The following is a 13108-nucleotide window of genomic DNA, read 5'->3' as shown; positions in this document are numbered from 1 at the left end:
AGAGAGGCTCGGGAATCCGTTGTCTCCCTCGGACTGGAGCTGATGGGTGTGTAGGCGGAGATCTTGTCTAAACCCATGATTGCAGGGGCACCATCGTTCTCTGTCGCCAGCCGTCGTCAACTGCCTATCCTTATCCACCAGCAATCGTCAGCCGCAAGCCGTACGCCACAAGCCGCAAGCTGGAGGGGACGAGGCCCATGAGGAGACCCAGGAGGAGACAGGGAGGACCGAGCCGCATCCGAGTCTCGGTGCTTCCGCCGCCCCAGGAGTAATTTCGAGAAGTGATGATTCCAACCCTCAGGTGCCATGGAAGTGGAGGGAAGTGGAGGCGTGCCTGGTTTCGCCATGTTGGTAGGTAAAGACTAGATCCTTGGTGCAGGCGAAAGGATCATCTCGGCTGCAAGTCTGGCCGTAGAGGTGCTCACTCACACTCAATCACTGCAGAATTTGTGGAAGGCGCGTTCCAACGTTGGCGTTGGCGTCCTCGATAGGCGGACTTTTAATTCTGGAAAGGCCGTCTAAGTCGTGTGCCTTCCACCCGACCCGATAAGCGTGCGGCGTGCTTGCCCTCCTACCCTCCTACTCCAGGCTGGGCAGCCCATTCCCAATGCATTTCCCAGGCCCTTATCGCCAATCGGGGCACATCCATGCCCTCCAACTCCAACCTCTTCCCTCCCTCTCCATCAGATCCATCTTGATCTTGGTGATTCTCCAGAAACTGGGGCAGTCCTTATTACTCATTACCTCACCTCGGTCACCAGCTCCAGTTTTCGCCATTGGAAAAAACAAGATCCTTGCACCGGTGATCACTCGCTGGCGGAGCCTGTGTGATGATCGGTCCTTATCAATCAGAGACTTTCTTGCGCTACCGGTCTATCGCCTCCACCTGTCAAGCGTTGGCTGCAGCTTGTTTCAAGCGACCAGGGACACCACGCGAGAGGATGAGGTCCTTCGATTTGGTCCCAACGCAAACCGCGCCTAATACGGACGACAGGGATTGTAGGGTCAAACCCCAGACCCCAGGACCCCAGGCTCTGGCCAATTCCTCCCCGCCGGATGCTGATGGGGTGTCACTGCATCCGTGGCTTTCACTCTCGGGTTCTCTACATCGCGATCTACTGTCCCATGTGGGAGGAGTGCTATCCAACTCGTCAACTCGGGCAATTCTGCCCAGGCCTCTACATCAAGAGACAACAGCCTCATTGGAAGGTTCCGCAGCAGATTTGACCGAGCCATCCAGATGTCAACCCTGCAGAAATGACGGTTCGCAAGCCAATGCGCTACGGCTGCACCTCCCTCTCGTTTCGTTCAAGACCGCCGCCTGGGCTTGACCATGGAGACCCGCCAGGACCAAGCCTGCTGGTGCTCGGAACGGTTTCGCAATCCCGAGCCATTCGGCGGCTGGAAGCGCCTTCTAGAATGCATGTGCACGCCGACTTTAGTGCTCTAGCCCTTGCCTCAAAGTTCAGCTTGACTAAGGCGTTGCAACCCAAGTGCCGGCACTATTTGCTCCTCGACACAATCTAAGAGACCGCTCATTCCGCTGTCTGTTGGAAGGATCCGGTTGACATGGTGCAGTCTATGTCACTCACTGGGCTGCAGCAGGCCTCTCGCTTCCAGCTCAATCTTAAGGGTTGGACACGTTCAGGATGCAAAAATGACGAGATCCATGCACTCTTGGTTCCACCACTTCATCATCACCCCTGGAATGGTCGACAGCTCGGTCCGGCCACCTCGTGGCTACACACACAAGCTCCCATAGCTGTGTCAGATCATGGTTAAATGTGCTTCCAATCACATCAACCACGGATGGCTCGATTCAGGCTCTATGCGAGGATATCAACAACTTACTTATCGGCCAAGTATGTGCATGACACAACAATCGTGATATTCAACTTGATTTGCTGTTCTAGAGAGCGCTTCCGCCGCTTCCGCAGCGGACCTTGACGTCGCCTACACGACAATTTACATAATTACTGCAGTTCCCAGCATGGTGTGTCGGGGAAAGATATCCTGTTCGAGGCCAGAACGACCAGAGATCAGCACTATTTAGCCAACTGCTTGTGAAACACTGATCTAAGGTTATTTGAGAAGCACACGGAAGACCCTGGTCCTATCAGACCGCCACTTCGGAGCTCGAGACTCTGACAACCCTTGGTTTCCTTCAGCCATCGAGAAAACCTCGCATCCGTTACCAAAGATCGGGACGGGATAACAGTGAGCGTGGCAGGAGGCCGATCATAGTTCGATTGTCAAATTTCGGAACAAGGTAACAATTCGGCATGCAGTCCTGCGATGCTACCCAGTCGAAACTTGGCGGCCAGTCACCGGCGTCAGTCCCGGAATTGCTGCACGCTTTTTTGGGACGGAACATGCATTCGAAACCTCTACTGGCTATCGACATGGTGGAGCATCGTTCCCTCGATTCAAATATACGCGTCTTCACCTTGCCCCCTTGCAGCTTCAGGCTCGACGGCCACAAATCCGTTCCGCTTTGGGTTGGTAAAGAGACGACAATCTCACGCAATATAGCCAACCACCTAAGCATGTGGCTTCGAGTGGAATTTCATAGGATGCAAGCAGCCCGTTCCCAGTGTGAATGGTTGTTTGTTCCGGAGCTATTTTGCCTACGGGATGACGAAAGCTGGCCCACGAGCTGGCTCCAATGGTCAAGTAGTCATGCCGAAAGGAACCGGGAGTCATTCAATGCTTACGGGGAATTGCTTCTTTCTCTCTCTGTGCCCGCTTCCTCACTGATACCAGAAAGAGATCTGCCGAATCCCCCAATCGCCATCAAAGTAACACAGCATGTGTGTTGAGATTCCGCCATAGTCACTACATGGGCACAATCTATAGCCGCCTACCCTTATGACCCAAACAGTTGGTCTGTGTCGCAGTCACACAGCACAACGTGTTGTGCTGCAACTTGTCACTGGTCACGGTGGAAACAGATGTCCGGCCTTTCACACGACTGCACATCCAATGAGTATAGGGCCTCTTATCTGGGTCTATCTTCGAGGCCTCTGAATCCCAGGTTTTAGTGCAACAGATGAGTAATGCTGTGCACAGGTCTCCATGCGGAATACATCTCGATGTCTGGCCTCAAGATGATGGATCAAGATCAAGGCTCTAACGCAACACCTCATCAGCACCTCGCATCCGGAATCGGGGGCAAACAGCTGGAACAACTGTGACAAAAATCCACATCTACACCGCTTATCACTTTGAGATCGGGTATGATGGATGATAAGTGACGAAATAACAGACAACCGTGGACGCCACCATGACAAGGGGGCAACAGAGTCGACCGGTAGATGCATGGCCCTCTCGGTTCACACCTCGGCGTTCTGCCCGGGGACGCTCTTCGGAAAGGTGAAACCCTTCCCGCACGCATGTGAGATGAGACGACGCAGATGAGGAAACAAAGCATACAATTTTACATATGACATCAGGCTCAGAGCAATGCTATCGCGAGAGGGGGAAACTGATGCAGGCCCTGATCCGTCATCCCATCCACATAACTACCCTCCCATCACTCATAGATAACCTAGAAGGTGCTGGCCGCCAGGCGACTCGCAGCATTTCTAGCATCCACACGATCCTCGTCGTCCTCCTCATTCACTCCCTTGAGGCCTGTGCGACCACCCGCGGCTCGTCCCTGGGTCGTCTCGGCGGCATCTTCATTGTCACCCTCCTCAGAGACCTTGCTGATGAGGCTGCCCGATACGCTGCGATTTGCTGCATCCGAGCGGCGCGGGACACCACTCCAGGCGTCACCCTTGGGACCCTGGCTAGCGGCGAGGCTTGAACGGCGCACCGTTGGGTGCGCTTCACGACCGAGACGGCTCAGGCCGCCCGAGGCATCAATTGATCGAATATCTGGCCGAACCGTCTCGAGAAGAGCCAGTGTCCGTCTCTCGGCCTCAATTTCGCGGAGCACGTACTCCCTGATGCTCAGGCGCAGGTCAGACGACGTCCTGGAGAACCACTTACGGCGCTCCTGAACAAGGTTCTGGGTGACACGGTTCGTCTTGTTGTACAGGTAGGTCTCATGCTGACGGGCATCATCCAAGGCCGTGATGGCCTCATCCACCTTCTCGCGACGGACGCTGGAGCTGGCCTTTAGCCGGTCAGCTGCGTTGAGCTTGCCGCGAGTGGCTTCTTGGGCTTGGAGAAACTCGCGGATCAGAATTTGGCGGTTGGTAAGAGATTCCTTGACAATGAATGCATCCTGGGAATGATATTGGAACGGGTCACCGATGGTGGTGGCCTCGGCTGTCGCCTGAGCCGCATGGTAGTCGCCAACGGTCTGGACGACCTTGCCCAGCTTCCGATAGGCATTGGCCAGACCGGGGTGAAGCTCTTGAACGTTCATGCTCGTAAGCTTGGCACCGTAGTCGGCCTCAGCAAGACCAAGCCCTTGAATAGGTTAGCATTATCCATAGAAACCCTGCGAGACACCTACCTCTCCGGGCCTTGACCAGCTTGTCAACCTTGTGGCCAGCGTCCATGCTACCAAGGTAAAACAGCTTGACAGTCGGTCGAGCATCCGCAAGTTCGGGGGTATCATCAGGAGGAGGGGCAAATTGCTTCAAAATCTTTCTGCGGACGCCAGTAGCTGGCTGTTTCCTCTTAACCATGGGGCTGTAGCCAAAATCGCTCTCGACAAACAGTACCAGTTCGTCGTCTTGCATCAAGACCTCGTTGCCACAGACATAATTTAACCATCGCTGCATCAGGGCCTTGACACGAGACTCATCCTCATCCGTACCTGCGCCGGCTGAGGTCAGAGGCGGGGGAACTGCGGGAACAAGGGCCTCTGGGTTGGCGGATATCAGATGCTCGGCCAGCTTGACAAACTCGGAGTGTAGTCGGCGGACATCGCGGAACTGAGTAGTACGGAAGCGGGGGATGTTTGTCTGGGTTCTGTTAGTCCGCGACCAAGAGAGAGGGCAGAGGCCTTCCTACGTGAACGTCGAACCGAAGGATGGGATCCTTCTTGCCCGTTCGCTCGAGTCCTGTGATCTTGGCCTGGAGTCTATACTGAGGCTGGGCGGGCTTCTGCGGCTGTGTCTGCGTCTCCTGAGCTGGCGCAGCAGCCTGGCCTTGTTGTTGGCTATGCGCGGGAGCTCCCTCCTCGACAGCTGCGGTCGACTCTGACTCGGAAGGGTTCAGGGTGCCTGACGCCTCGGTGCCATCCTCGGTGCCGGAAGCCGTCGTCGCAGTGCCTGGTCTCTGGAGGCTGTCTCCTTCAGGGTGATCCTGCGCAAGGCCATTCGAAGACTGAGCGCTGTAGCGAAAGGGGGGAGGATCGCCTGAGATGGGGTGAAAGGTGGAGGCGTTTCGCGAAGGCGACGACACGGGCGAGTTTCCCCAGGGAGAGACACCGGCCGGGTCGTCAGCGTCGTGGATGGTGGAGCTGTAGTCCATCGTGCGGTCGGCGATGTTTTGAAGATGGTTGGTTCGGGGCGATTGTGATGCGAGAGGAGACGGGGAGGCTGAAGTTTGGAGGAATGACGTTGCGGCGCGGCGGCGGCGGTCGGCAGGGACGGACGGGGAGACACGACCGACGGGGGTTCGACCTCAAGCTGAGCTTCCTGAAGAGAGCAGGGGTGGAGCGGAGCGGACGCTTTGGGCAATGAGAGAATCACACGGCGAACACACGAAGCATTGAGATGCCGTCAAGAGAGGAAGGGCGGTTAATTAGAGGGCTCGATTAATGCCTCTATGGAAGCTATCTCTAACTCTACAATATACGCGGCTGGCTGACGGAAGCTGAGGTGGTGGTTCAGGCTGCAGCCGTGTTGGGTCAGAAACCCACCCCGACTTTCTTCACTGGGCGCAAGCTTCTGCCTCGGACGTCAAGATGGTGCGAATAATACTTGGCCACCCTTTAGAGCGACACAATTAATAGCGCACTCTTTTGCTCGGCTTGGGCCATGTATGATCCAATACTTATGTCGTCTTCAATAGTGAGTGACTTTTTATACTCAGCCACCAGCCCATTGGCTCGCTCTTAATGGGCGGTCTTATCTTATCGGCGCCGCTAGTGAGGGGCTCGCAAAATGTTTTGGACCTCGTTGACTGGTCATCGAGTTAAAGATTTGCGAGTAAACTTCAATTCAACTTTTCGCAAGACGTCTCAAGTAGCCTCCCCTTGCTACATTACCTCCATTTCCTCCCCACTAGAACCCTTGACACAGTTCCTACATACCTACAATCACAATGGGCAAGAAGCGAGCGCGCGAAGAAGCCAAGGATGTCCCGCCTCCGAATGTAGACAAGATGGACGAGGATGGCTCCGATGATGAGGTAAGTTGCGACTGCTGGAGGATCGCATGCGCTTCTTTACTAATTAATCCTTGCAGGATTTTGACATGGTCAATGTCGAGTTCGAATGGTTCAACTTTGACCCTGAGGTTGACTTCCACGGCACCAAGACCCTTCTGCGACAACTCTTCGATGTCGATGCGAACCTCTTCAACATGTCTGCTCTCGCAGACCTCGTCCTCTCTCAGCCCACCATCGGCTCTACAATCAAGGTCGACGGCAAGGCCAACGACGCCTACGCTCTGCTTACAGTCCTCAACACTGCCGTTCACCAGAACAAGGAGCCCATGAATGATATTCTCAAGTACCTGGTGAACAAGGCGCAGAGCAACCCATCCCTCGCGCCCGTCGCCAACGTGCTCAACAGCGGAAAGCATGTCGGCCTGATCTTTTCGGAGCGACTCATCAACATGCCCTCCGAGCTGGCGCCGCCCCTCTACTCGATGCTCATCGACGAGGTCGAGGCGGCCGTGGAAGACAAGGAGCCCTACGAGTTCTCGCACTACTTGATCCTGTCCAAGACATACCAGGAGCTCGAGTCGAAGCTGGACCAGGAGAACCAGAAGCGGAAGAAGGCCAAGGAGGAGGCTGGAGTGTACTACTTCCACGTCGAGGACGAGGTGCTGCAGAAGCACGCCGAGGCGTACGGTAACTTCAACTACACAAAGGAGGACGAGTCGGTGGCGGACAGCAAGCGGGCATTCCAAGAGATGGGCGTCAAGGCGCATGGACACATGATCCTCATCGAGGCGAGCAAGTTCCCGGGGGCTGTCAAGGCCGTTAATGAGTATCTGAGTGCTCCGCAATAGATCAACATCAACATCCATCAGGCGGCCGGTTCCAGCCTCTGCATCAAGTATTCCACCTCCACCTCCTTGGTCAGCGGGATGACAAAGTCCTTGTACATTGACACGACGGCATCGACGTTGATCTTGGCGGCGCCCTCAGTCCCGTCCGGGATGGAGGGGTCCTTGCCGTAGGTCAGGGCCTTGAGGCGGAGCCGCTCGAGCACCTTTCTCTCGACGGCCCTGTTGGTGATGGACTCGGCGATGCCCTCGCGGTCCTCGGCCTTGATGAGGCGTGTGAACTTTTCCTCCTCGGACCGGAACTTGGACTCGGCGACAAACTTGCCAAAGTGGATGCGCCGCGACAGAGCCTGCAGGCACGCAATATCGCACGTCGCCGTCGAGCCGTAGTTCTCCTGAGACTCGCCCCGCTCCTCGCGGCCGAAGTCGGGGCACACGGCGGGGAGGAACTTTTCTATATAGAACTTCTTGATCTTGTCGTTTACGTTGACATCGTTGTCGTGGAGGATTTTGGGGTAGTTGAGGGGGTCGAGGATGGGCTTCTGCAGAGCTTCGGGGTAAAAGGGGTACTCGTCAGGCGACTCGAAGCGGCGGATCAGGGACTGGAGCTTCTCCTGCTCGCTAAAGTACCAGTCGAGGAAGCTATGGTGGCCCTGGGGTAGCTCGAGGGCGCCAGGGACATAGATTTTCTAAACATAGAGATGGTTAATCTTGAATATCATGCACCCCAGGATGAGGGCCGGGCCAGGAGGGAGGGCAGGGGTAAGGGTTCGCATGAGGGGCAACGATAGACCACTTACACTGTTCAATGCAAACTGCACCCGCTCAATCAGATGAAAAGTGATTGTATCCTCAAGACGGCTACTCGTGTTAGTCCCTGCCGTGACCTTGTCGGATCCGGTGGCGTCTGGGGGAGGGCGTACATGAGCTGGAACCGGATGCGGGCAAGGTCGAGGGCGTGCTCGGCATCGGCCATGTTGATGACGGTATCCATGTCGGCTTTAGCAACAGCGATTGAGCGGAGCTGGGAACGGGTTATAAAGAGATATCGATTGAGTGGACCTTTATAGGGCCTTGCGATCTGGGTAAGAGAGCGGAACGGGGTCCTAGAGGGAGCGGCTAGGAGCGACTTGGGCGGAAATCCGGAATAGCTGACGATGGAACGTTGGTGATGGGCCAGGGCAGAGCGCATTCGGAGACGAGACCAGCAAAATCAATGCGTGTGGGTACGGACTTAATTTTTTGGTGAAGCGCAGAAAGGCACGTAGAGGGCATTAACTGGGTCAGCGGCGGAGCGAGCGATGGCCGGCACTTCCATCAATTGTTGCGCCCGTGCGTGCGAGTATTGGTATCGGAGGGGTAAAGCCGGTAAAAGCCACGGAAGATGGAGCCGCCCCAGAAGCAAAGCTTAGGTCTATCTACCCAACCTCGGGGAGAGTGCCCGAGATCAAGGACGTCACCATACAAGAAAAGAAAAAAAGCCACAGCGCGCATTGGAGGCAATGGATGGATCCTCCAGGGCATGGGCACAAGCTTCTGTGCGCAGCAGCCCGATCCATCGCATTCCAGCGATTCCAACTGAGTGGTGGAGGTACCGCAGGAACCAATTACAGGGGGTCTCTGCACCTGTAGCCGGCCACATTAGCGCCTCGGTCCAGAAGCTTTTACTCCCCAAGCCGGCCTGGGGCTTTTTGAGAAGCCCCCCCCGAAACTTGGAAGCAGCCAAGGTTATCCCGGCGCGCGTCATGAGAATCTCCTCGCGAACTGCCAAATCTTTTGAATCTCTCTCCTCCGAAACCTCCAGCGCCATTTCCTCCCCCCTCAACCCACCCGCTCCCTGATCCCTCCGATCCCTTTTAGCTTCTGCAGTTTAGCAGTCGCTAGGCCATGGCAGAACAGGAGAACCACTATGGCTTTGACGAGGGCGGAGACGACGACCAGTCCATTGTGTCGGTATGTGTTGTGTTGATCTTTTTGAGAGCTGGAGCCGCATTCAGCCTCAGCACCCCTCGCCCATTGTCCAATCTCGGCCGCATATAGCTGACCGCAATGCTCCCTCGAGTAGACGCGCGGGCTTGAGGCTTTCAGTCGCAAGGTCACAACCACAGCGACGCATCTGATCGGCCCCAATGCCGAAGCTACGGCTCTCCACTATCAAGCCGCAATGGCCGAGGTTCAGAAGCAGATGAAGCGACCGACGGTCCAGCGAAGCATGTTCGCAATGGCAAGGACGACGCCCACCGACATAATGCGCTCCAGGCTCTCGACCCACGAGATCCAGCACCGCGCCCTCACCTATCTCCCCGACGAGCTTCTTGCCAACATCCCCGACCATGAAAACCCTTACTCGCTGTTTCAGGGCTTCCAGGCTAGCTTCCCCGAGCTGACCGAGGAGGGCAAGAAGTTTCGCCGCCGGGTCTCACGAGGCCGCAAGATGATTGAGGATTCAGACGGTGTGCCGGGAAGCCCCAAGCGGTTGACCCAGCTGAAAAAGGAGAAGGCCGCCATGATGCACGAGTTTGGTTTATTGGGCACCCGCAAGAGCATGGCGAGCTACGAGATTCGGGAAATCGACAACAAGATCGCCAACCTCCACGGCATGCGCAGAATTATCCTAGAGAGACTGGCTGGGTTGGAGCAAGACGAGGCAATGCTGGAACACGACAGTATGTGCCCTGCTAACCAATGCCCCAGGAGCTCCATGCTGACTGTACAGTTTCCGAGATGGAGGTGCGGGTAGAGGAGGCCCAGGCTCTAGTCGATGAGGCAGAGGAAATTGCGAGGAACACACGAACCAAGGATGAGCAGGATCTTGTTGGCGACGCCGACGATCATGATCACGAGTTCATGTCACAATCCGTCTATGAAAAGATTCCATCTTCAACAGGAAGCACTCCCCGGAAAGCGAAAAAGGTCCTCCGCAAAAAGTCAATGCCGATTCTGCACGAGCACTTTGAGCCTGGAACCAGCATCCGGGAAGTCAGAGCACACAAGGACACTATCACGGCGGTCGATTTCGATGCGCCTTTTGGCACAATGGTAACGGCTGCACTGGACGACACGGTAAGGGTTTGGGATCTCAACGCTGGCCGGTGTATGGGTTACTTGGAAGGCCACACAGCATCGGTACGCGCTCTGCAGGTTGAGGATAATATCTTGGCTACGGGATCTATGGACGCAACTATCAGACTCTGGGATCTCAGCAAGGCCCACTATGACCCTCATGGAGGACTCGGAAAGGACGACGAGGAGGATGCTATCGCGTTCGGTACGGACAACCACCTGGAGCCTCCGGACGGCAGCATGTCCGACTGTCCGCTGTACACGCTAGAAGCTCACGTCGACGAGATTACGGCTCTTCACTTCCGGGGGGATGTCATGGTTTCCGGTTCTGCAGACAAGACAATCCGGCACTGGGACCTTGAAAAGGGTCGCTGCGTGCAAACATTGGATGTCATGTGGGCAGCAGCAGCAAGCATGACTTCTACAGATAACACATGGAGGCCTACTGGACGATCTCAGTCAAGCTCCGCCGACTTTGTCGGGGCTCTGCAGGTCTTTGAAACGGCTCTCGCGTGTGGTACCGCCGATGGCATGGTGCGTCTGTGGGATCTCCGAAGTGGACAGGTCCATCGCAGTCTGGTTGGCCACACGGGAGCGGTGACTTGCCTGCAGTTTGACGACGTGCACCTGGTGACGGGAAGCATAGACAGAAGCATCAGAGTAAGTTTACAAAGTGTTTATTGCGGGATACCCTCTAACCAAGCTCCAGATCTGGGACCTCCGAACAGGATCTATTTACGACGCATACGCATACGACCACCCCGTGACAAGCATGATGTTTGACACAAGGCGCATCGTGAGCGCGGCGTCCGAGGACGTGGTCAAGGTGTACGATAAGGTGGAAGGACGGCAATGGGACTGCGGCGCTGGCGTCACGGCGGCCGAGGACGGCAAGTCTCCAGCTATCGTGGAGCGTGTACGTGTAAGAGACGGGTACCTGGTCGAAGGCCGGAGGGACGGCATTGTCGGTGTATGGACCTGTTGAAGAGATATATACGTGTAACATGTAAAAATCCACTAGAAGCGATTGAAAAGAGCCGTCGAGAGAGTCGTGGCTCTCCATGTTGCTTCCTCCTACGATACAGGATGCTCCAGGCCTTGTTGGCGCATGTCGAGCAGCAATTATATAGCAAACATGATGAACGTAGCGTTTCCGGTAAAACTATAGATTCTAGTACATTGAAAATGACGGCCCAAGAGCCGTTTCGCAGATTCGAGTTATCGTATGTCGTGTGGTCTCACCAACTTCCCAATCGAGCAATTCCAAGTCTCAAATTCTGAACCCTTCATCTTCGCCGGGGGCATTGACAATGCAACGGCCCGAAGCCACGTTTCGCACGGGCTTTTAATTAATGCAACCTTTGTCTGTCGTTTTCTTATACCCAGGTTCTTGAGACATGGCGTCAGAGGCTCATCGGCAGCTCCTTGCCGCGTACTTGGATGTGGCTTGCGACCTCACACAGCATGGTCTTGAGGAATCGACAAGGAGCACGTCAACACCCCAGGATAGAGACGATGAGTCCAAGGACCTCTCAAGTGACAAGGCTAGTCACATTGAGGATGGTTCAAATACCTCAGATCCAACGGCGGAGGCCATGATGCGGCTTCTCGCGCGGCAAGCTCATGTGCTCCTCAAGATTCACAAGAGCTTAGCCTCCAACAGCGACGCCCACGAAGTCGACGAGAACCTACTTCAGAGAAGAATATCAGACCTGATATCCATCTCATCATCCAAATTCTACGCTTATCGCTTTGATCTCCTACCTGCCGTATGGCGTGAGATCTACACAGACGCCCTCATCCTCGACACCTTTCGACTGATACTACGTCCTCTCCTGGCGTCACAGTCTGTTCCAGAAGATGTGCTAGACATGGTCGTCGAGAAACTCGATAGGGCTCTCGTTACAGCAGGAGGTGGGCGACGCAGTCAGTGGCTCGAAAAGACTCTCCAGTTGCTTGAGGAGACTTGGGCAGCGAGCAAGCAGCATGGGCGACCAGCCAAGCGCCAGAGGCGAGAGGCCTCACCACAGCGTAGCTTCTCTAGCGAGGAGCCATATGGGCGGCCGGAACTGTCTCCCGAAAGAGCGTGTCCGCGCTACTCTGGCTGGACGATGGAGCAGTTTGAGGACTACATGAACAGCAACGGAGGAGAACCTCGGCCGATCGTCTTTACCGACCTGATTGGGAGCTGGCCTGCCCTTACGGATCGCCCCTGGAAGAGTCCCGAGTATCTCCTATCCAAGACATTTGGCGGAAGACGCCTCGTGCCGGTTGAAGTCGGGAGGAGCTACGTCGATGAAGGCTGGGGCCAGGAACTCATCCAGTTCCGCGAGTTCCTCGCCCGCTACGTCGAGGTAGATTCTACAGCATCTGCAGCGACTGGCTACCTCGCCCAGCATAATCTCTTTCAGCAGATCCCTTCTCTCCGCAATGACATCCGCGTGCCCGACTTTTGCTGGGTTGATGTGCCGCTTCACCCGACGACACCGTCCATCGACCAGGCGCCCCTCGACGTTCCTCAGCTCAACGCCTGGTTCGGCCCTGCTCGTACTATCACGCCTCTACACACTGATGGTTATCATAACCTGTTATGCCAGGCTGTCGGTACAAAGTACCTACGTCTCTATCCTCCTCGTGCCACACCTATGATGCGGCCCAGGTCACCAGAGCATGGTGTAAACATGAGCAACACGAGCGGGTTGGATGTTGGTGTTCTGGAAGGATGGGATGAAAGACCCGAGGGGTTTAGTGAGGAAGACGTAAGGCGGATGAAAGAGGAGTTAGAAGGCGTTGAGAACTGGGAGTGCGTGCTTGAGCCTGGGGATACGTTAGTGATTCCAATCGGATGGTGGCATTATGTGAGAAGTTTGAGTGTGAGCTTCAGTGTGAGCTTCTGGTGGAACTAGACA

At 55.6% G+C, this 13108-nt stretch overlaps 4 protein-coding genes across 4 annotated transcripts; 2 read left to right on the top strand and 2 right to left on the bottom strand.

Annotated features, from left to right (window-relative positions):
• Window positions 1–3547: 3547 nt before the first annotated feature.
• MRS44_006188 (uncharacterized protein) lies at window positions 3548–5430 on the bottom strand (the record flags this gene model as incomplete). The annotated part of the gene is made up of 3 exons (XM_046268582.2): window positions 3548–4419; window positions 4466–4919; window positions 4969–5430. The coding sequence occupies 3 exons, from the start codon at window positions 5428–5430 to the stop codon at window positions 3548–3550; spliced, it is 1788 nt and encodes a 595-aa protein (XP_046140232.1).
• Window positions 5431–6225: 795 nt separating this feature from the next.
• MRS44_006187 (uncharacterized protein) lies at window positions 6226–7139 on the top strand (the record flags this gene model as incomplete). Its single annotated transcript, XM_046280550.1, has 2 exons — window positions 6226–6312; window positions 6369–7139. 2 exons carry the CDS (start codon window positions 6226–6228, stop codon window positions 7137–7139), a joined length of 858 nt encoding a protein of 285 aa, XP_046140233.1.
• Window positions 7140–7156: 17 nt separating this feature from the next.
• On the bottom strand, window positions 7157–8130 carry MRS44_006186 (uncharacterized protein; the record flags this gene model as incomplete). The annotated part of the gene is made up of 3 exons (XM_065621676.1): window positions 7157–7825; window positions 7937–7951; window positions 8002–8130. 3 exons carry the CDS (start codon window positions 8128–8130, stop codon window positions 7157–7159), a joined length of 813 nt encoding a protein of 270 aa, XP_065477748.1.
• An 893-nt stretch (window positions 8131–9023) lies between these two features.
• On the top strand, window positions 9024–13105 carry MRS44_006185 (uncharacterized protein; the record flags this gene model as incomplete). Its single annotated transcript, XM_065621675.1, has 6 exons — window positions 9024–9089; window positions 9202–9802; window positions 9853–10859; window positions 10909–11115; window positions 11375–11422; window positions 11663–13105. The coding sequence occupies 6 exons, from the start codon at window positions 9024–9026 to the stop codon at window positions 13103–13105; spliced, it is 3372 nt and encodes a 1123-aa protein (XP_065477747.1).
• Between the last annotated feature and the right edge of the window lie 3 nt (window positions 13106–13108).

Source organism: Fusarium solani (assembly GCF_023522795.1).
Source record: "Fusarium solani strain SB1 chromosome Unknown bctg00000003_1, whole genome shotgun sequence".
Taxonomy (NCBI): domain Eukaryota; kingdom Fungi; phylum Ascomycota; class Sordariomycetes; order Hypocreales; family Nectriaceae; genus Fusarium; species Fusarium solani.
Note: the sequence above shows the minus strand (reverse complement) of the source record. Positions and strands in the feature narration are given on the sequence as shown.